Here is a 21,051-nt window from a genome sequence, read left to right on the forward strand (position 1 = left end):
AGTTCCATTTGTCCGCCACAGGTACTCGAGTCATAGAGATGCCAGTGACAGACAGACAGAGGGGAGGCCGGGCGGGATTGTGTGAATTCACAGAATGACCACTTGAAGAACCATCGTTACAGGTAAGTAACCTTTCTTTCTTCATCGTGGTCTTCTGTGAATGCACACAAAGGGTGATTAGCACGCTTACTAACCGGATGGTGGGCTGTCACTGAAGAGCCGATGTTAACACTGCCCTCCCGAATCTGGTTTCCTCTCTTGCCCTCATGTCCAATCTGTAGTGGGTTATGAAGGTAGAGGCATTGGACCAGGTAGCGGACCGGCAGATGTCGGGCAGGTCGACGCCACGGAGTAAGGCAGTTGATGAGGCAACAGCCCTGGTGGAGTGGGCTTTAAGTCCTTTTGGAGGATCTCTGTGGTTGAGCTCGTAGGCAAGGGCGATGGTAGATACGAGCCACCTAGAGAGCGTCGACGGCGAGGCCGGACAGCCCTTCTTTGGGCCAAAGTAACAGAGAAACAGTCTGTTGGCCAGTCTAAAGTCCTTGGTCCTGGAGACATAAAAGGCCAAGGATCGTCGAACATCAAGCATGTGGAGCATGCGTTCAGCATCAGTAGTCGGAGACGGAAACAAGGTCGGTAGAATCAGTGGTTGATTCACATGGAAGTCGGAGACCACCTTCGGGAGAAAAGAGATGTCCAGGTAAAGCATAACTTTGTCCTTAAAGAATTGAAGGAAGGGTTGGTCATAACGGAGAGCTGCCAACTCACTAGCTCGGCGAGCAGATGTGATAGCCACCAGGAACAGCGTTTTTAAAGAAAGCATCTTGAGGTCACAGGTAGCCATAGGTTCAAATGGAGGCCTGGAAAGAGCATGCAGAACCAAGTGAAGGGACCACTGTGGGAGCGGTGGACGAACGGGAGGTCGGAGGTTAGAGAGACCCCTCAAGAACATCCGGACGGTAGGGTGAGAGAAAAGCCGGGAAGAAGGAGAAGCCCTGGGTTGGAAGAAAACAACCGCCGCAAGGTACACCTTGATAGTAGATATAGACAGGTGGAAATCAAACAGGTAACGGAGATACTGTAGAAGCGTGGAAAGAGATACAGGGGAGGGAACAAGCTCCCTCTGCTGGGTGAATTTCAAAAAACTTTTCCACTTGTAGGTATACAAGCGAGACGTGGCGGGCTTGACGGCGTTAGTCAAGACCTCTTGGATTTCGGGACGATCCTCCACGCCGTCAGATGGAGCGTGTCGAGGTCGGGGTGAAGGACTTTGCCTGCTTCCTGGGTCAGCAGGTCCGGCCACAGCGGAATGGTCATGGAGTCCACAGCCATGCTGACTAGAGTGGGGAACCACACTTGGCGAGGCCAAAAGGGTGCAATGAAAATGGCCGGAGTCATCGAACGTTGGAGCTTGATTAGGGACCTCTGTATCAACGGAATCGGTGGAAATATGTACAGGAGACCCTGGTTCCATGGAATCATGAATGCGTCGCCGAGAGAATGCAGGCCGAGACCGGCTCGAGACGCGTACCTGAGGCATTTTGCATTGTGAGGGGATGCAAACATGTCCAGCACTGGCGACCCCCACCGGTTGCAAAGGTCGTGAAAAACCAGGGGGTTCAGTTCCCATTCGTGTGTCTGATGTTGAAGCCTGCTCAGAGTGTCCGCAATGGCGTTGTCCTCTGTGGCTACATGGATGGCTACCGGGTAGACATGATGACGGTAGCACCACTCCCAGAGGAGGATGGAGAGATACAGGAGTGAGTGAGAGCGAGTTCCTCCCTGCTTGTTGACATAGTGCATTGTGGTAGTGTTGTCCGTCACTAGCTGAACTCCGCGGCCCTGTAGCAGAGGGAGGAAGGACCTGAAGGCTTTGATAACTGCAAGGAGCTCCAGGTGATTGATGTGGAGCATGGTTTCCTGTGGGGTCCAGAGGGCATGAATGGTGTGATGACCGCAGTGCGCCCCCCAGCCGGATGGACTGGCGTCCGTTGTGACCTGAACGGAGAGACGGAGTGGACGAAAAGGCCGGCCAACCGTGAGGTGGGGTGTGTACGTCCACCATTGGAGCTGCCTGGCGAGCTCCGGGGTGACCCGGAGACGCTTCCTCTGGCTGTCCGTCATAGGGTCGAAAAGAGTGAGGAACCAAGACTGGAGCGAGCGTAGCTTGAGGTGAGCGTGAGCGAGCGCCGGTGTTGTAGAGGACATCAGGCCGAGGAGGTGTTGGGCATGATGGGCTGTCACTCGAGAACGAGGGCGAAATTTCCTGATGGCTCGCTGAATCTTGTGCATCCTCTCTGGGGGAAGAAATGCCCGACCCTTCACAGCGTCCAAGCAAACCCCTATGTATTGTACTGTTTTGGAGGGAACGAGCTGAGACTTCTGTTTGTTGACAGTGAGACCGAGATTGGAGAGGAGATACAGGATGAATTTTGTGTCTTTCAGGGATTGTCTTCGTGAGGTGGAGACTACGAGCCAATCGTCCAGGTAAGGATAAACGTGGATGCCCCGGAGACGAAGGTAAGCTGCCACTGGGGCCATGACCTTGGTAAAGGTCCGAGGAGCTGTGGACAGGCCGAACGGCAGGGCCTGGAATTCGTAGATTGTGCCCTGAAAGATGAACCGGAGAAACTTGCGGTGGTCGGGGTGGATAGTGACGTGGAAGTATGCGTCCTTTAGATCTATAAGGACGAACCAGTTGTTTTTCTTCAGCAGGTGCATGATGGACTCTAGGGTGAGCATCCGAAACCGTCTGGGTCGCAGGTAAGTGTTTAGAAGTCTTAGATCGAGGATGGGCCTTATGCCTCCTCCTCTTTTTGAGACAGCAAAGTAGCGGGAGTAAAACCCGCGGTGTATGTCGCGGGGTGGTACTGTATAGATGGCATCTTTTTCCAAGAGAGATGATATTTCTTCCTCTAGCGAGGGATCGAAGGGAGAATGATTTATGAAACCTAGCGGAGGAGATCTTATAAACTCCAGCTGGTAACCGTGCCGAATAATTTTTAGAGCCCAAGTGTCGTTTGTGATGGTAGACCAGTTGTGAAGAAACGGTTGAAGACGGGTGGCAGGTGGCGAGTGGGTAAAAATGGGGGGCCGAAAGTCAAAGATACTGTTTTTGTTTTCTTCCAGGTGGCTTAAAGGATTGGCGGCGATGAGACGGACGAGGCCGGTATCCCTGATAGCCCTGGAGAGAAGAAGAAGACTGGCCAGAGCGTTGTTGAGGTGGGTGCTTGTAAGGACGGTACTGTTGAGAAGGTTGATATTGACCATAAGATTTGCGCCATGGGGGCCTTCGCTGCCTAGACTGAGTTTGGACAGAGTAGGATTTGGCAGTCCTCTTGGCCTTGTGAAGGTCCTCTAAATGGGAGTCGGTCTTTTCGTTGAACAGCCCGGTAGCGTCAAAGGCGAGGCTCTCAACCTTTGATTTGACGTCCTCCATTATGTCTGCAGAACGGAGCCAAGCGTGGCGCCGGACAGTGACGGCAGACATGAGAACTCTGGCAGAGATCTCTGCTGCATGTCTGATGGAGAGACGTTCATACTTGGATACCGTCTGAGCTTCCTCATATGAGTTCAGGAAAGCTTGCCGGGAGTCTTCAGGTATCATTTTGAGACCTGGCAAAAGTTTGAGCCATAACTGTTTGTGATAAGCCCCTAGAACAGTCTGGTAATTTATGACTCGAAGTAACAAGGTGACAAGGGAGTAGATTTTTCTGCCAATGATTTCCAGTTTTTTACCCTCCTTGTCAACGGGGGTAACGTGAGCTTTGGCCGATGGCCTTGAACAGCTTGTTTCAACAATGAGTGAGTTTGGAATCGGATGCTTGAGTAAAAAGTGGGTGTCAGCCCCATGAATCTTGTAGAAGTGTTCTGTGCGACGAGGGACATTAGGAGTATTCGCAGGCTGAGCCCAGAACTCCTTAATGGCCTCCATAACTACAGGCACGAAGGCTATACTAGGGGGAGCGGTACTGTCCTTCTTGATGTCTCCGAAGAACAAGTCCTCACCCGGAGGCGAAGGGAGATTCAAGTCCAATTTCAGTGTTTTGGCAAGTCTGGACATCATCTGAGAGTAGGAAGAAAAATCCTCAGATGGAGAAGAGGCGTGAGGGTCACCTGTATCTGAAAGCACCACATCACCCGGAGGTAAATCGTGCGGTGGCAGGGGTGGGGGTTGTTCCTGATCAGAGTCAGAAGACTGCTCTGTGGACACCTCATCTGGATCCGAGGAGAAGACATCCCTCTTCTTCTTTGGAGGGGGTTTCTCGATGCCGACCGGCGCTGTCGGAGGTCGAGTCGGGGCCGCAGTCGGCGCCGAGGTGGAAGGGACCGGTTGCGGTGGAGGGGCAACAGGTAGCGAAGGAGGCTTTTCTCCGACTCGAATAGCTCGGCGTCGACGTCGAGGACGGGTCGACTCCGAGGAAGAAGACAGGTATATGTACCGGATCTTCTTATGGTACCGGTCTCGAGATGCGGACGTCGAAGACGAGGAAAGGGACCTCGAACGCTCACGTCGACATCGATGGCGCTTACGACGCTTGGGGCGGTCGGAGTCCGCCGAACAGGAAGAAGAGGATCGACGTCGATGTTTGCTACGACGCCGATGGGAGCGTCGCTTCTTCCGAGAGCGTTTGCGCTTAGAAGATTTCGAGTCCGAACGATGGGAAGAGTCGGACTGGGTGGAAGCCCGATGCCTCTTCTTCGACCGTTTCCGTCGAGGAGACTTCGACCTCGAGCGGCCAGAGGAAGGGGATCGACTCATGGAGCGATACTCCTCCGTACGGGAACGTTTGCCTCGAGGAGATTTCGACCTCGAACGCACAGGTGAACGAGGCACCTTGTCTCGAGGAGATCTCGAGTCCGAGTGTACGGACGAGATCGACACAGGAGGCGACCCCTGGCCCGCAGGAAAAGGGCTATGTGGGGCAGAAGTGAGACCAGTAGTGACACCTACTAACTGGCTCGGCGTCGGGGAAGACATTCCCGATGGTGGCACAGCTTCAGTGCGTCGAACCGGAGGAGGAGCGGGTGCCTCGGACGAGGTCTCGAAGCGTCTCGACAACTCCTCGAGAATCGGTGACGGTATCGAGCCCGAGCTCAGGGAAAGTCGAATGGATGTCATTTTAAGCTGGGCGGCTGCCTTAGCTTTAGATGTCTTCGACGGTTTAGCTTTTGGTGGAACAAGAGCCGGGGGCTCGGGATTCGAAGCAGGCGCGGCCGATTTCGACGACGCGGATTTTTTCGACATTTTCGAAACTTTGGAGACGACCGATTGAACAGGAGCTACTCGAGAAGTGGAAGCCATTTCTCCCTCCGAGGGCGCCGTGGAAGACAACGTTGACTCCCACAGATGGAGTTTAAGGCGCTGCTGGCGAGCCTTAAGAGCGGCTTTAGTGTAAGCTTTGCAGTGTGGGCAAGTTTTGGAGTTGTGCGATTCCCCCAAACAATACAGACAAGTATCGTGGCCGTCCTGGTGGGGAATTTTGCGATCGCACACCACACACCTGCTGAATGGCCCGGAAGGGGACATAGGGCGGGAAAAAACCGATGTCGACTAGTTTAAGGGAGAAAGCGCTAGGGTAGTCCGTGAGCTAAGCGAGGTCAAAAATCCAAGGAATAATATCAGGTCGCAAATAGAACGCAGCTAAGACGAGAGGCTCCAAACCGCTAGGCGGAAAAATGGAACTGAGGGACGGTTAGGCTGGGCGTGCGCAGTAGGGGTAGTCCTAAACATTGTTACTTTTCTCTTGCAGCTAGAGAATGTTCCGAGAGGCCCAACGCTGGCGCTGGTATTAACCCTTTGTGTGCATTCACAGAAGACCACGATGAAGAAATAACTTTTACAATCTCTGAACATGATACAGTATCATTTTTTTCCATTCCACACTGTTTCTTCTGTGGAAATTATAAAATAGCCATGGCCAAATGAAATAAGTTAAACAAAACGTGCCAACTTCCCCCTATGAAAATAACATGCTATTGGAGGCATGTGGCCAGGTGGGGCTAGCAGGAAAAAGAAACCTTTCCATAAGTCTCATAAGTCCTTTGTTGGGAAAGAAGGAAAAATGAATAGCCGGTACTAATAAGAGGGATTCAAGAGGTTGCAATTCCTGAACTGCTTCTCTTGATTGGCTGTGCCCACATAAGACTTCACTACAGTACTAACATAGAATGGAAGGTTATTATTTTCTAGGTTTGGGAAATTGTAGTCCTATTCATGCAAGTAGAACAGTGGTTCTCAACTTTGGGTAAAGTAGATGTTCCCAGAAGCCATCACCAATACCTGTAATGGTTACTGTTTCTGGGAGCTACAGTTCAAGAACCATTGGGTTACCCAAGGTTGGGTAGCGCTGAATTAGAATAATACCAAACCTTTGCACCTTGCTGAACAGTGTGCTATGCAATGCATCCCCTTAAGAGGCTGTCATGTATGTGCCAATGCATGACTAAGAGAGGAAGTGGAGGGTGACCTCCAATTTTGACACTCTGTACACAGACCCCACCCAATTGGCAAGCAGTTGAAGGTGAGTCATAAGATCCATTGTTCAGGTGGGAAAGCCTTCTCCATCCACTACCCTGCTGTGCACACTGATCTCCTCAGAATTTGGAATCCCAGAATAACTAAAAATTGCAGACTGCTAGTTTATTTCATGTGTGAATGGTGTACTAAGAGAGGGACGTCTTCCTGATGACTTCCAGGATGAAGTCATACTGGTCATAGCTAGTGTTGACCTTGCAGATTGTCCCAGCGCCACCTGTGATTTGAGGCTGAATAGTGAAGTAAGGAGGAAGGATAAGCCCTTTGTTCCATGCCTATGGGAGTGGGGGGGGGGGGGTTAGAGCCAAGAGGCATGTCTAGAAAGAAAGCAAGAAGCTAAGAGGCTCTAGAATAAAACAAAGGAACTTCCTTCTTTTTTCTTCCCCTCTCGTCTGGCTATAGAAGAAGTGTGCCAGGCTGCTGAAGCTTGACGGTTGAACCCTATGGCCAGTGATGAGAGTCTATTGCCATCCTTGTTGCAGGAACATCTAACGGCTGAAATCTAAAGAGATACAAATAGTTTTGTCGAACTCAGTGAAATTATTTTTCTTTATATTCATTATCCAGGGACTCCTTTGATTACAAATGCAACATCTCTCTTTGGGGGAAAGGACGCAGAGTTTGACACCTATCTGGTTTTCCATGTGAGTGGCAGTGGTGGCCGTGGCCAATCCAGAGGAAAACTGTCCCTGGACATTTAGACCCGACTTCCAGAAACTGAGATGGTGGTGGTCTGCTAGTCCCCTATTTTGCACTCAAAACATCGAGTGAGAAAATCAGCCTTGGCAAAGCTCTAATAATGTTTTACTTCAAATATTTTCAGTAAAGATACTGAATTAATTACAGCATGCAGGAATTAATAATCTTTAGCTAAAACTATTTTTTCTTTCTTTTTTCGGTTTGGGTATTATGACTAAATATTAATTTTGATTTAAGCGGCAAGCAATTTGTTTCATATTATTATAGTTACATTTACCTTGAACTGATAGTTTCTTTTTATAATATTTCTAGTCACCTGCACTAATTTTATATGTAAAATGGCTTTTTATATTCATAAACAAATTTTGAGACGGTAGTGTTTTTAAATATTAAAAAACCTGGGACAAGAACAAATATGAACAGCTCCTGCTTCCCAAGGCAAACGAAATAAGTCAAGAGAACAGGATATGGCGGATTCTCATATTGGTACTACCCCATACCCGCCCTACACTTCCATTTGGGCTTCTTAAAGGCCCATGCAAGCTGAAACATGTGGGGCGGGAAAGGGAAGGCAGACATGGAGAGCAGACCAATTTAAAAAAAAGCAGACAGAACAGAGAAAAAGAAAACCTGCATTTGAGTTTTCAAGCCTTGAATATGAGAGAAACAGAACTTGGAAAAGTTACTCCATTAGACTACAAGTCCCAGAATCCCCAATCTGTGTAGCCATTATGCTAGTTGTAGTCCGTGGAAGTAATTTTTTTTTTCAAGCTCTGGTGAGTACATGCATGGGATTTTGTGGTGTAATCTAGAGGGATGAGGACTTGGGTTGTGAGATTCACTGTCAAGTCAGACATAAATTGCACTGGCAACTCACTTCCAACTCGACTTGAGGGTGTGTGTTTTTTCCCCCCAATGACTTGGACTCACAACTAGGAACCAACTCACCCCTCCCTTTTTTCTGTGGGAAAAAAAAGCTTGTTTTTAAAAAAGGACTCCGATTTGGGGATGGGGACTCAGGACTTGCTACCAAAGACTCAGACCCAAAGACGTGTCAACATCCCTGGTGATCTATCGGACAATGTCAGATTGACCATCTGGTTCTTCAAATTTAAGGGATTCTTCTCCTTGCTTCTCTACAAGACCCTGCAGTAAATCATGGCCACTTTGTACGAAATTTGGGGGCTCACATTCACAGACTAGGATAGGGTCAGATGACTGGTGGAGTAGCCAGCTGAGCATTTCAAACACAGCCATATCCCAAGATGGTAGTGGAATAAAATGAAAGAAGTAGATCAAGCAAGATGTGCTGGATTCTAGTATCAGTACTAAATCCCCCCCCCTGCGCTTGTGCCTCAGTCTAAAGGCTCAAGCAAGCCAAAACATATAGGGCTGAAAAAGGATCTAGTTACAGGGTGGTATCCTTTGATTACTTTATAAATGCAGTTAGTTTAGGGGTGGATGTCTATGGGCCATTCCCATAAATACTAGAGCCTGTGGAAGACACATTCTACTCATACTTTTGCTCCTAAATTTGGTGGCACTACCTACAGGTCTTATTTACAAGCACTTCTGGGAAGCTTCTGGTTTAGTTCATATCTATTCAAGGTGGGTGAGGAGTAAAGATCTTGTTTAGAGACAAAATAATGTTTTTACAGTAAAAAAACCAACAACACTGCTTTTTGAGCTGTCCGGTTTGGGTGATAAAATTGGCAGCAGCAACAACAAATGGAGATTCCTGTGAAACACAAAAATGATGGGGAAACTACATGCTGTCCACAGCCCATGTGTTGCCCACTCCTGATTTCACCCACACAACCGTTACATATAAGTCAGACAACAGTTGTATGAATCAATTTTTACATCAAGGTGACTGTGGCTGGTGTACCAATTATTAGCAGAAGCAGCACATCCACAAATCTCACATCAACAAATGAAATTTTATCAGGATCCAAAATTGAACTGGGAAGGATCTTTGCTACGACTATTTTGTAAACATTAGACAAAATCCTGTTGCTCATTTACACCAGCATGTGCACTGGCATAAACTAAAGCAGTAAACTGCTACCAGCTGAGGTGTTGTATTTGTATTCTGGCTCATGTGTCAAGTCTCACAACAGGCATAGGAAATGGAATATAGATAGCTATTAATTAGGTAGTGGCAGTTTGCTGTTACAATGTATGCCATTGCATTTATGCTGGTGTAAATAGCCAATAGGCTATTTATTTTGGCTAATTTTAATTAGTCATGGCAACAAAGCCAAGAAGAGCAATGCCTTATGAGACAGCATGTAAAGATCTCTGTCTACGTTTTGTGTTAAACTATGACTCAATTTAGAACAGTTTTAGGAACACCTAATAGATATCTGTAACTATTCATCTGTTTATCTTATTTTTAGATAACATTGTAGATGATGATTTATTGATAACATTCAAAATGTCTGTTTGTGAAGTTGGCTAAAAAGCTTCATGAGGGAAGCTATCAGGTGTCAATGATCACAGAATTCTGTGGTGATATTTCTTTGTAAAGTGGGCTACAAGGCATCATGAGGGAAACTAACAGGTGTCAATGGTCAGAGAAATCCATGGTGTACAATAATCATATAATCGTATTATCTTGTCATTGTAACAAGAGAATATTTGTGGAACAAAAGCTAAAGGCCCAAATCCTATTAGTTAGGCTCATCTACATAACCCAGTTGGCGATTCACAAGAAGTTAGTCTAAGCATTTACTGTTAAGTCATGTGTTATGCCAGTATAAAAACTTAAAAGGATCGTGGCTTATTTCTTTGAAGTTTACGGGAAATCTAAAATTCGCAGTGTTTTTCTCTAGCATATCCACTATATTTTGGAATAAAAGTATTGAACACAACTATTTCTTTACATTATCAAAAATGCTTTCCTCATTTATGAGAAGTATGTACCAGAATGGTTTGTTTTAGCATTTTAAATGGAATTACAGTATGTACATTCTAAGGTGTAAGCTGTATTGTATGATATGAAATATTTTGAGGTCAAAAAGTCTATTCAGTATGCTTTGTTCTTGAGGCTGAAAGGTTTAAAAGACCACTCAACATTTCATCATGCCGGGCGACACAATCCACAGAAGGTGTTGTTTACACACACTACTCTCTTTAAATGCCATGACCTCAACTTCAGAAACTTATGGCAGGGCACAACAGACTTCCTTAAGATCTCCACATTCTTCTATCAGATTATAAATCCTATTGGGATGATGTAGAGTGGCTCCGCTCTAGTCCAACTATGGATAGCTGTATTGGACAATTTGGCTGTGACGACCCTACGTACCATTGATTTCACAAATCACACAGCTTATCTGCAGTTGGACTGTGAGAATCAAAACTACTTCATTAACATTTGGGGGTGGGGTTTGAGGGACAGAGAGAATATATTCAGCACAAATTTAATTTTGTTTTGAAATTTGAAAACCAACAGTAGTTTTAGTGTTAAAAGGCTATTTCAACATCACTTACCTTGGGCAGCATCCCTGTTTCTCAAATGAATGATTGGACAAAGAAATACATGAGAAATTGATGGATATAACTGACGAAACATATACTGAAGAGGAAAACAACACTGAAAATATCAAAATATAAAAAGGACACATATCTGAATAAAGCTGACTAATGGGTGTCTTCAAAATTAAGTTAGGTCCTTTGAAGAAAAGCCTGGGGGGATGCAAAAATGTTCTGAAATGAGTAAGGAAATAATTATTTATGTTGACTTTAAAAAAAAGGGGGAAGAAGAAAAAAAAGAAAGAAAAATCGTGCTTATAAAAGCCACATAAAATGGGACTCTCACTAGAAAAATGAGAGAAACTCCATCACACCTGGTGTGTTGTACATGCTGACAGAAGGGTTGTTATAGACCGCCGATTCCCCGAGCAATGTGTTATAAGGGTTGTTAGTGCCATGAGGACGAAGGAGAGCATTGGTTATAAGATGGTTAGCCATGGCTCCTGGAGCAGCCCAATAAGAAAGACAGAGAAAAAAAAGCAAAAAAAGGTCAATCAGGCAAATGTGATTTTTAAAAAAAGAAGAAAACATTCAGACTGACAACAGTTTCAATTGCCCTGATTAAAAGCCGCCAGCTGATCCAAATGGCAAACTAAATGCTACCAAAGCACAGATGCCACCAATGATGCAAGCAAAAATGAATTGCGGTGATGCTAAACCAACCCTCCAGCGAACCCCCAACCAACTGCTCAGAGTGCGTAAATTGAAGAAACACTCAGCATGCTTGCCACATTAAAAAAAGAAAAGACGCTTGCATTCTCTCTACGGCGGGAAGCTCTAAAGGGAAGGCCAAACAGAGATAATGCTTGTGACTAACACAAAATGGCACATTTAACACTCACTACATGTTAGTCATTATTTTCCTCCAGATTTTGGATTCTGGCTCTCTGTTCCCAATAAACATGGGTCTATTGGTTCTTTTAAATTTAGTTTTAGTACTGTTGATTGTTACCAACTAATTCAGCAAATCTTAAAAAAATCATGAAATGATGACAGAGGACTAAATCTGTTCTTCTACAAGAGGGAGTAAGAGATGATGTGCCTTTAGAAAGCACTTTATAATGGCTGGTCAGGTCTGATACAGAAGTATGGTGTACTAAATCGGAACTAGAGTTGTGTGGTTCTCCATCCACATTTAGACTCCCTTTCTTTTTTTACAGGACTAGCCCTGAAATGGAGAAGCAGCCCAATCACTGGCCATGCTAGCCAACGGAAGCGTTGATGAAAGGCAACCTTGTCTATCAAAATGAACAAAACAAAACACCATTGCTGGTTATTTCTTTTCTTTATATGCATCTTCATAATTCTCAAGGATGAGGAACACAAAAGAAAAAGAAGGCTGGATAGAAAAGGCTTCAGGTCCCACTCCAAGGCGTCATAGGGAACTTGAAGATTAAGTGGTTTAAGACCTGTAAGTGTGGATCAAAGTCCAGGCAGCAAGGAGAGCTACAAACAGACTAGGAAAGTCCTACTGAATAACTGTGACAATAAAAAGGTGTTTTCTAGTCTGTTCCCACCATACTGGCATACAGGCAAGTTTGAAATATTTATCCTTCCAGCAGAATCAAATGAGGAATCAGGCTGCTTTGACAGAGCTTTTGTTTTAACGGGTCTCACTTCAGGTAGATTATGCCCTAGAATAGTAATTTTAATACTGAGGATAATTATCTGAAACTGAAACAGAAATAGACAACGGGTTTTGCAAAAGATTAGCAACTACCACTAGGTCAGGAGACGCTCTAAAATGACAGCAGGGTGCTGCCCAAGGATTATCTCCACAGAAGAAATTGTCTTTCAGTTTACTACATCTGTCCTACTGTTAGGCAAGGTGGCAGCTGATGGAAGGCAGAGATGGGTGACCTCTCAGCTATTCCTCCTAAGCCTTCAGCCATTCCTCCCACTAGAAAGAGCTCTGTGTCGGAATATTTTCTAAGGTGAACATATTCTTGTGTCAAAGAGAAGCTGAGTAAAGGGATTTCATGTTGAAAACCTACCATTTAGCTGTCCCCGCAGTATCTGAAAACGCTAAGACATTCTCCATAAAAAGCTTTTTTAATTAAAAAAAAAAGGCTTTCCTTGCTTTGTCTGAGGGTCTTCAGGCATTTTCTGCTTCCTCAATATGTCTTATGATTACTCCCCCTCTCCATATTTTCTGTTACCACACTATCGGTACTTACAATAACATTATTGGGGGGGGGGGAGGAATGTAAATCCTCCTCAAGGATTTTTAAGTGAAAATATACATTTAGCATGCATGTTGCATGCTCTAACTTAAACATCCTTGAGGGAGATTAATAATAAAGTTCATTTTGACATTTTAGTCTCAGTGCGGCTATTACAGTATTATCCAGCATTACCTAAAGTATGATACATCTCTTCAGTGGATTTTTCTTTTTGCTTAAATAGAAGCCTATACAGTAGAGGTGGGCAACCACCAAAGGCCTGGGAGCCTCACATATCCAGACCTGGGCCTTGAAGGGCCACATCTGCTTCATAGGTCCCTGTTCAAGAAGGGAATGGCATTCCTAATTAGACATTCATTCAAGGCATCTTAAATGGTGGGGTTTTTTTTCTTCTTCCTTGTGCCCTCTAGACAGTTTGAAGAGTAATTTTGCTACACCCATTTTTAATTTTTTTAGAAAAATATATTTGGGGCACTAGAGTGAGCAAGGAGACCTTTTCAGCTTTAAAAAAAAATGTTAGAAGGAACACCATTCCCATCTTGAACAGAGTCTGGTTATTCTGGATTTGAAAACCTATCCATTCCAACTGCTCTGTTCTTAAGGGAAGGCCTCCTTAAGGACTCTCCCTCCTAGAAGCTGTCTCAGCTCCCATGCTCCAGAACTTCAGTGCTCCTGCTCTCCTACTCCCGTCCTTGCTCTGAACTCAGTGATCTGGTTTCCACTCCTATGCTCCTATCCTGGCTAGTTGGCCCGTGTGTGAGTTTGGGCTTGGCCCGCTGTGCTGTTGGCTGGATGGGTCCTGGTGATCTTGCCCCTGCTGTTGAAGGTAACCATTCACAACCTGGACCTGACATGCGGTGATCATAGAAAAAGAGATTACATTTTGGACCGCTTGTGGAGTGACCTGGTAAAATCAATTTCCCAGTGATGACACAAATGTTCCTTTACGCACTCTGGTCTAGGTCCAAGTCAGATCTTTTTTTTTTTTTGTCCAGCAACAAGACTTTGATTTTTTTGGGGTCGGGCTGGAGCAGTTCCCCAGCAGACAGAAAGGTTGTTGTAAGGGAGATTGCTCCTGCTAAAGCAATCCTTTCTGGTGTGAAAGCCATCTGAACACACTCTCAATTGTTTTAAAAAGGTAAACCAACAAAGACCACATATTTATCTGCATATATAGAACAGATAATTACTGGCCAGTCTCCAGTAATTCTGTTCTCAGGAAAAGTAATTAAGCATGTAATGGTGACTTAATATTAGAGATCTGTAGATGATATGAATTATACAGATCCATTTTGATCTGACTTCAGGTGCAGCAATGAGAGCTTGATGATACAGGTTCATTTCAAGCTGGTTTCCGACTTAGTCATCAAACGCAACTGTTCTTGGTCCCCTTCCCCTGAAAACAATGCTCCTGAATCTTTCTGTGATTTTGGATCCCATCATCGATGGACTCCTGAGTGGGACTTGGTGGTACAGTACAGTTGATGTGACAGATCATCATGCTAATTTCTTGGATGGGGTTTTTCAAAGATGAATATGGCCAGCTGCTGCTTAGAAACTTGGCTGTAGGTCTATGACATCCCAATGAATTCCATCTGCTGGAAAAGGTTTTCTAAGGACTTGGGTTGAGGTGTCACTAATATGCTGATGACAGAAGGCCATATGCTGTGGGCAGAAAGGGTGAGTCTCACTCACATCTCCAAGCCCCTGAAAACCATTCTGCCTAATACAGCTTGCTTTGTGGCTGCTTTTCTCTGCTGCTTCACTGGCTGTTCCACTGGCTGATGCGCAGCATGCATGTTTGCAGTCTTCCACATTTGCAGTTTTCCACGTTTCTGGCATGGGAGCTTTGATGGCTGCTGAGTCTCAATAACTGGGAATCTAACTGGCTGTATGTTGCTAGGCTATGTTGGTGAGAAGGCTTTGCCCAATGAGTAGCATCCTGGCACATGCCCATAGGCGGCTCATTGCTGGAAGGAAGAGGGGGGAAATCCCCTCCAGGTGGAATGTGTTGCATTCCCTGCCCTTGTACACAATTATATAAAAAACACAATCCTATTAACCAAAGAGAGAGAGAGAGAGAGAGAGAGAGAGAGAGAGAGAGAGAGAGAGAGAGAGGAAGAGAGATACGTCTTTCCCTGGAAGCCCCTTCATTTTTGGAATAATGCTTTGGAGTGAGGAAAACAGAAAAGGAGGGGAGAAGAGAAAGTGAGCGAGAAAGAGAAAGAATTGGCCACAAAGGCAGCCTCCCCCCCCCAAGGCTCCCATACAAATCTACCAGCTCCCATTGAACCTCTATACCTCGCCCCTCTTCCATGTGAGAAGGAGGGAAGATGGTGTGGTGGGGAAATGTTGGTAAGTATACCAATATTACCTGAAAATCCAAAAGATCAGCACATTTTCTGGACCCAACACCCCCCCCACGAGCTATGAATGTATGCCAGGCTTGAAATAATATCTATCAGATGCACTGCTTTCATAGAGATACAATTAGTGAGGGGGGAAAACATCTGAGAAGTGGAATAAAGTAGCAGCGGCAGTCTTCACATCTGCCCTGCAGCTCTTTGGATGCTTTGTTGGTTCTGAGACTGGAGCTCTCTGCAGCTAAAATATGATTGTTCTCTTAATGTGAATTTTGACCTCAAAATCTGAGAGCTTTAGATTTCTTGTCATGCCTTGGTTCTTTTAATTTCGGCAGCTTCAAATGTGAAATGTCATATGCCATCCACAGTCAAGCACCATTAAAAAATGCTCAAATACAAAATGCCACAGTATGTCAACTATCAAATGTAGTAAAATACTACATTTTGTTTCATGCAAGTGATCAAATCCTGGCAAAGAGGAAATATCATTTCATATGGCCTCTTATAGCCCCTCAAATTTAAAATACAATGATATGTCAATTATATACACACACACACACACACACACATCATACATAGACATAGACATAGACATAGACATAGACATAGACATAGACATAGACATAGACATACATACATACATACATACATACATACATACATACATACATACATACATACATACATACATACATACATACACATATATGTGTGTGTGTATATATATATACATATTATATATATGTATATACAGTGGTACCTCACAAGACGACGACCCCGCTAAACGACAAATCCGCATAACGATTACTTTTTGTGATCGCTATAGTGATTCGCAAAACAGTCATTTCAATGGGGGATTTTTGCTTGATGACAATTTGGTCTGCGCTTCGCAAATCGTTTATTCGCAATACGACGATTTTTACAGCTGATCGTCGGCTTCACAAAATGGCTGCCCTGTGTTTTCCGGACCCATGCTTCGCAGGACAGCCATTTTTACAGCTGATCGGCGCTCACAAAATGGCTTCCCTATGGGCGATCTTCACTGGTCAACGAGGTATTTCCCCATTGGAACGCATTAAACAGTTTCAATGCATTCCAATGGGGAAATGGATTTCGCATGACAACATTTCGCTAAACAGCGATTTCAATGGGACGGATTATTGTCGTCATGCAGGGCACCACTGTATATAATATGTGTGTGTGTGTGTGTGTGTGTGTGTGTGTGTGTGTGTGTGTGTGTGTGTGTGTATATACTGTGTCTGTGTGTGTGTGTATATATATATATACACTGTATATATATATATATATATATATACACTGTATATATATATGCTGTATATATATGTATATATAAATATGTACAGTATACATGTGTGTGTGTGTGTGTGTGTGTGTGTGTGTGTGTGTGTGTGTATAAAAAATATATAATATAGTTGAGAAATCCATACATATTTGGAGAACATTCAATAGAAAGCCATTTAGGAGAGAGCTTCCAAGAAAGAATTCATTTAAAAAAACCTCAAAACCAGATGTGCCTATTAGAAGCAGGAATATACTGTAAATTGAAATGAATAAGAGGAGATAACCTGCACAAGGACAAAGTGCTCTGCATCCAAGTATCTTTGGTAATGGCCTCTTAAGATAATTCATATACTGTATAGAAAATACACAGTCGATGTAGCATGCTTTCCAAAACCATGATTTCATGGACCTTCATTTTCTGTATGCTGACGGACTGAGAAAGAAAACCAAAGTGCAGCTCCCAAGAAAAGTCTAGTCAGGTGTGAAAAGGATGTTATAGGGATAGAAAAGGATGTTACGTGGGATGAAAGCAAAGTGTGAACCAGCAGCCTACAGTGAAGTCACCATTTGGGAAAAAAAACATAAACAACTTTCTGGAACATTCTGGCAACGCAAGGCCCAAGAGCATTGTTAGTGGTTCATAGGCTTTGCACACAAGGCTCAGAGGGCTGTAATTTGGAATATGAATAAACAGGTAAGTAAAAAGAGTGCAAACATATGGTTAGTTCTACCATTATTTATTTATTTGGTTTCTAATTTGTTTCATTCCCAAGACTCTCAGCAACTAGCCTATTCAACATCTCATATTTAAATACGTAGAGGAAACGACAGATGAACTGAGTTTCTCTCAATATCCCCTGATATTTTCTCAATATCTTCCTGTAACAGCTTGTCCTTCTTGCATCTTGAGACACTCATACTGTACTTGTCTTTGCCTTATCTAGAAGCAAAACCCAGAAGCCAATGGAAGACACAACATACCTGCCTGCTACTGGTACCGCTATTGCCTCCTACTGCTACTCTTCTGTGGCTTGTGGCAATTCAGCCAATCAAGACTAGAATCTTCATTCCCACTTAAATCCTGTATTGGTACATTTTGCTGGACGTCTTGTCAGGATTTGCTAGCATTGGACATGTTATCATTCTGGGCCATTTAGCTGGTAACAGGATTTGCTGGATACCAGTTTGTAGTAGTTATGACCCTATATGGCTGACTTTTTTCTAAAATATAGTGTGGAGTTAATATTATTCAGCCCCTTGGCTACTGCCTCATGGCGCAGTGGTTAAACCACTGTATTGCAGCCAAAACTGTGCTCACGACCTGGGGTTCAAATCCCAGGTAGCCGGCTCAAGGTTGACTCAGCCTTCCATCCTTCCGAGGTCGGTAAAATGAGTGCCCAGCTTGCTGGGGGGGGGCAGCAATGTGTAGCCTGCATAATTAAATTGTAAACCGCCCGGAGAGTGCTTGTAGCACTATGGGGCGGTATATAAGCAGCACAATTTGCTTTGCTTTTTTTTACTGACCTACCTGGTTCCCCATGGTTCTTATTCTGATCAGCCATTCTTTTTTTATATTAATATCTACATAAAACTACTGTGGGAGGCTCTGGGGACTTTTATAGCTGAGCCTTGCTATAAATGCTAATGACATCCAAATGTGTTTCTGTTTTTCAAGCAAGGCTCCGGACGTCCTGAAGCATTTTCTGCCCATAGCGTGCAAGAACAAACGGAAGGCCAATCTAGACAAGAAAGAGGTCCTATTAATTAGTAGGCATGACTGCTTGGGATTGGAAGTACAGCCTGTTCCGGATGAGGCAACAATCTTTCTGAAGGACCAGGAACACTGCTTATGGGATGCTTTAGGGCTCAGTGCTTCTCCTGATGGGTCGAGAGGCAGCAGTAGGCAGGAGTGCCTTTGCCCCGTTTTAGCTAGTGCCCCAGCTGCATTCATTCCTGTGGAAGGCAAAGTGAGCCAAACCGATCCATTTGGACATCTTATTCACATCATTTTAATGCATTTCATGTGTGATTGCTCTTGGAAAAAGAATTCAGAAACTGCTGTTGTTATGTGCCATCAAGTTGGAACAGAGTTATAATGATCTTAACAGAGCTCTCAAGGTCCTTCTCTGTTTGTGCCAGGAACTTCACAGTACAACTAATAAATGTATCAAATAATTTTCACCCAATAAAAGACAATATCAAGAGCATTTGGGGCAGCTAACATTGAACCTTCCATAGTACACATTGAGGGGCAAAGGACTGTGTTGGTATGAAAACTCAATTTTCTTAGGTCAACTTTGCTTCTGCCAACTCCAGCTTTTAGCCTACCAGGTTACTTCCAAGTAACTCAGTACTCTGTGTGACAAGGGACTGGCCTTTTGGGGGTCCATGCACTTTTACAGACAGGTAGTTCTTTCCCTCCACATTATAATCCTGGCATTCTCTGCTGTTCCTTCATGATTCACAGATATTCTGAAAAACATGTCCTTGATTTTAATCTGAGAAGGCCAGCATGCTTAGCTAAAGAGTGGATGCACATTTGATGTTGATGATTTGACTCTTTCACTAGCCCCCTGCTACCTCTCTCTGTAGGTTATTGGACGCAATGCCTGGGCCCAATAATTTGCATCAATGGGGTTGGCTTCAGGTATCCATCAATGATTCTACCATTTTCACTGAGTGCTTCATCCGTCTGTTTTGCATGGCTGGGCTATATCCCAATGGGCTGGGATAATCACCTGTGGAGCTGCATAGAGCCAAGGCTGTAGTCATTAATCTTTGTAGCTGTGTGTGCCAACTAGTTCCTGAGAGCTTTTGAAGGAAGTTGTTTCTTGTAGAGATCTTTTGCTTTGTTTTTGGCAGAGTTTCTTACAGGTAAGCATACAATCCAAAACACCTAAGTATTTCGGAAGAAAACAATGATCCAGCTGGATGTCCTTCCAGGTAATCTGAAATTTCCAAGATGCCTGCTTGTTTGTCAGATGAAGAAGCAAATATTTGAGTCTTAGTAAGCTTCAGTTTAAGTTGATTTCTATCATAATATGTGACAAGTTCTTCTAATGCACCTTTGAGAAGATGTTCCACCCTCTGTGAGCAGTTCCAATTGAGCAGCAAGCAGCTTTCAAATTAAGTGAGGTGTTTTGCTAGCCCCCTCCCCCAAGTTTCCTTGGCTGACCAAAGATTTGAACTCACATCTCCTGAGTCCTAGTCTGTCACTGTATTCAATACATCACACTGGATCAAAGCTAAAATCAACAGCTACTGAAAAAAATGGGACAAACAGATTGCTATTTGGCCTTTATGGACAATGCCTTTATGAACAATATTGTACCAACAGTCTTGAGAAAGGTGCATTGGCTTCCAGTAAGTTTATGAGCACAATTCAGTGACCCGGTTCTTACTTAGACAGTTCAAAGGGCTTTGGGAAGATATGAAAGATTACTTCCTCCTGTATGAATCTGCCTGCAATTTCTAATTGTTATGTCAGTTACATGCTCCACTACCTAGAGAGCTGACCTTGGTGAATTCTTGGCATACATCCTTTTCTGTCGCACCATCACAATTATGCACCTTCCTACTTAAAGCCATCAGTGAAGGATTTTATTGTCCTTCAGAAGGCCAGGAAAGACTGGCAGCAGTTGGGGGGGGGGCAAAAGGAAGACAGAAGTGGGCATGTATGTGCAAACAGTAGACTGGCTGATAAGGTTTGTTTTGAGTTTTAACATCTTGTCCCCAAAAGATTGCAGGTGGGCTGCAGGGCTTAATCCACCCACAATAATGCACGGCTTAAAATGTATTCAAGGTCTCTGTAAAGGAGAAGATTAAGAGGAAACTAAATTGAATTCACTTCTTATTTGGTGAGGCTTTGGCTTTGCTTGGGTTCTGTCCACCTCTACTTGCCATCCCATCCAACCCATTAGCCATCGTTTAGTTTAAGTAAGCTGGAACTGGTAGTGCACACACCCATTCTTCTCTGCAGGAGTATCTGTTTACTTCCACAATGCTAGGCGTATCTATGTATAGTACTAAATGAAAACGTGCATGTCTCAAGCCCAATTTTAAGACTGTGAAACCTAGGCATCCAAAATTAGGCATGGATACTAAAGAGACCCTAGGGGTGTGCACCTCATGGGTATTTGTTTGCAAAATGCATTAATTAATTTTAGGTAATTAAAATGCATCCCTATCGTGCAATACCATCGTAAGCCTGTAGGTGCCAGGCCTTTCCTAGTAAAAACAGGAAGTGGGAGGCAGACCCAGCAGATTAATTTAATTATTTATTATTTTATAATAAGCAGCTATTTATTCAATTTAGAGACCAAGATAAAGATGTAAATAAAATATTTATAAGAAAATGTTTATTCAATTTAAAGAAATTGGGAGCAAAGGGAGAGGGGAGAAAGAGCAGAGCAAAGGAGCTCTGATGTGG

General features: G+C 44.2%; 1 protein-coding gene across 25 annotated transcripts in view; it reads right to left on the minus strand.

The window, feature by feature from the left end:
* The window catches only part of ADGRL3 (adhesion G protein-coupled receptor L3), a 662,256-nt gene that overhangs the window by 23,223 nt on the left and 617,982 nt on the right, over positions 1-21,051 (minus strand). For 15 of the 25 annotated variants that reach the window (XR_013542364.1, XR_013542366.1, XR_013542365.1 and 12 more), the window contains one exon: positions 11,089-11,217. The exons of the other annotated variants lie outside the window; for them this stretch is intronic. Coding sequence is in view for 11 of the 15 variants with exons in the window: in XM_072991729.2 (XP_072847830.1) it covers positions 11,089-11,217 (129 nt within the window). In the remaining 4 variants the exon portion in view is untranslated. The remainder of the gene's footprint in view (positions 1-11,088; positions 11,218-21,051) is intronic. 25 annotated transcript variants of the gene reach the window in all.

This window comes from Pogona vitticeps, chromosome 2 (genome assembly GCF_051106095.1).
Source record: "Pogona vitticeps strain Pit_001003342236 chromosome 2, PviZW2.1, whole genome shotgun sequence".
Classification (NCBI taxonomy): domain Eukaryota; kingdom Metazoa; phylum Chordata; class Lepidosauria; order Squamata; family Agamidae; genus Pogona; species Pogona vitticeps.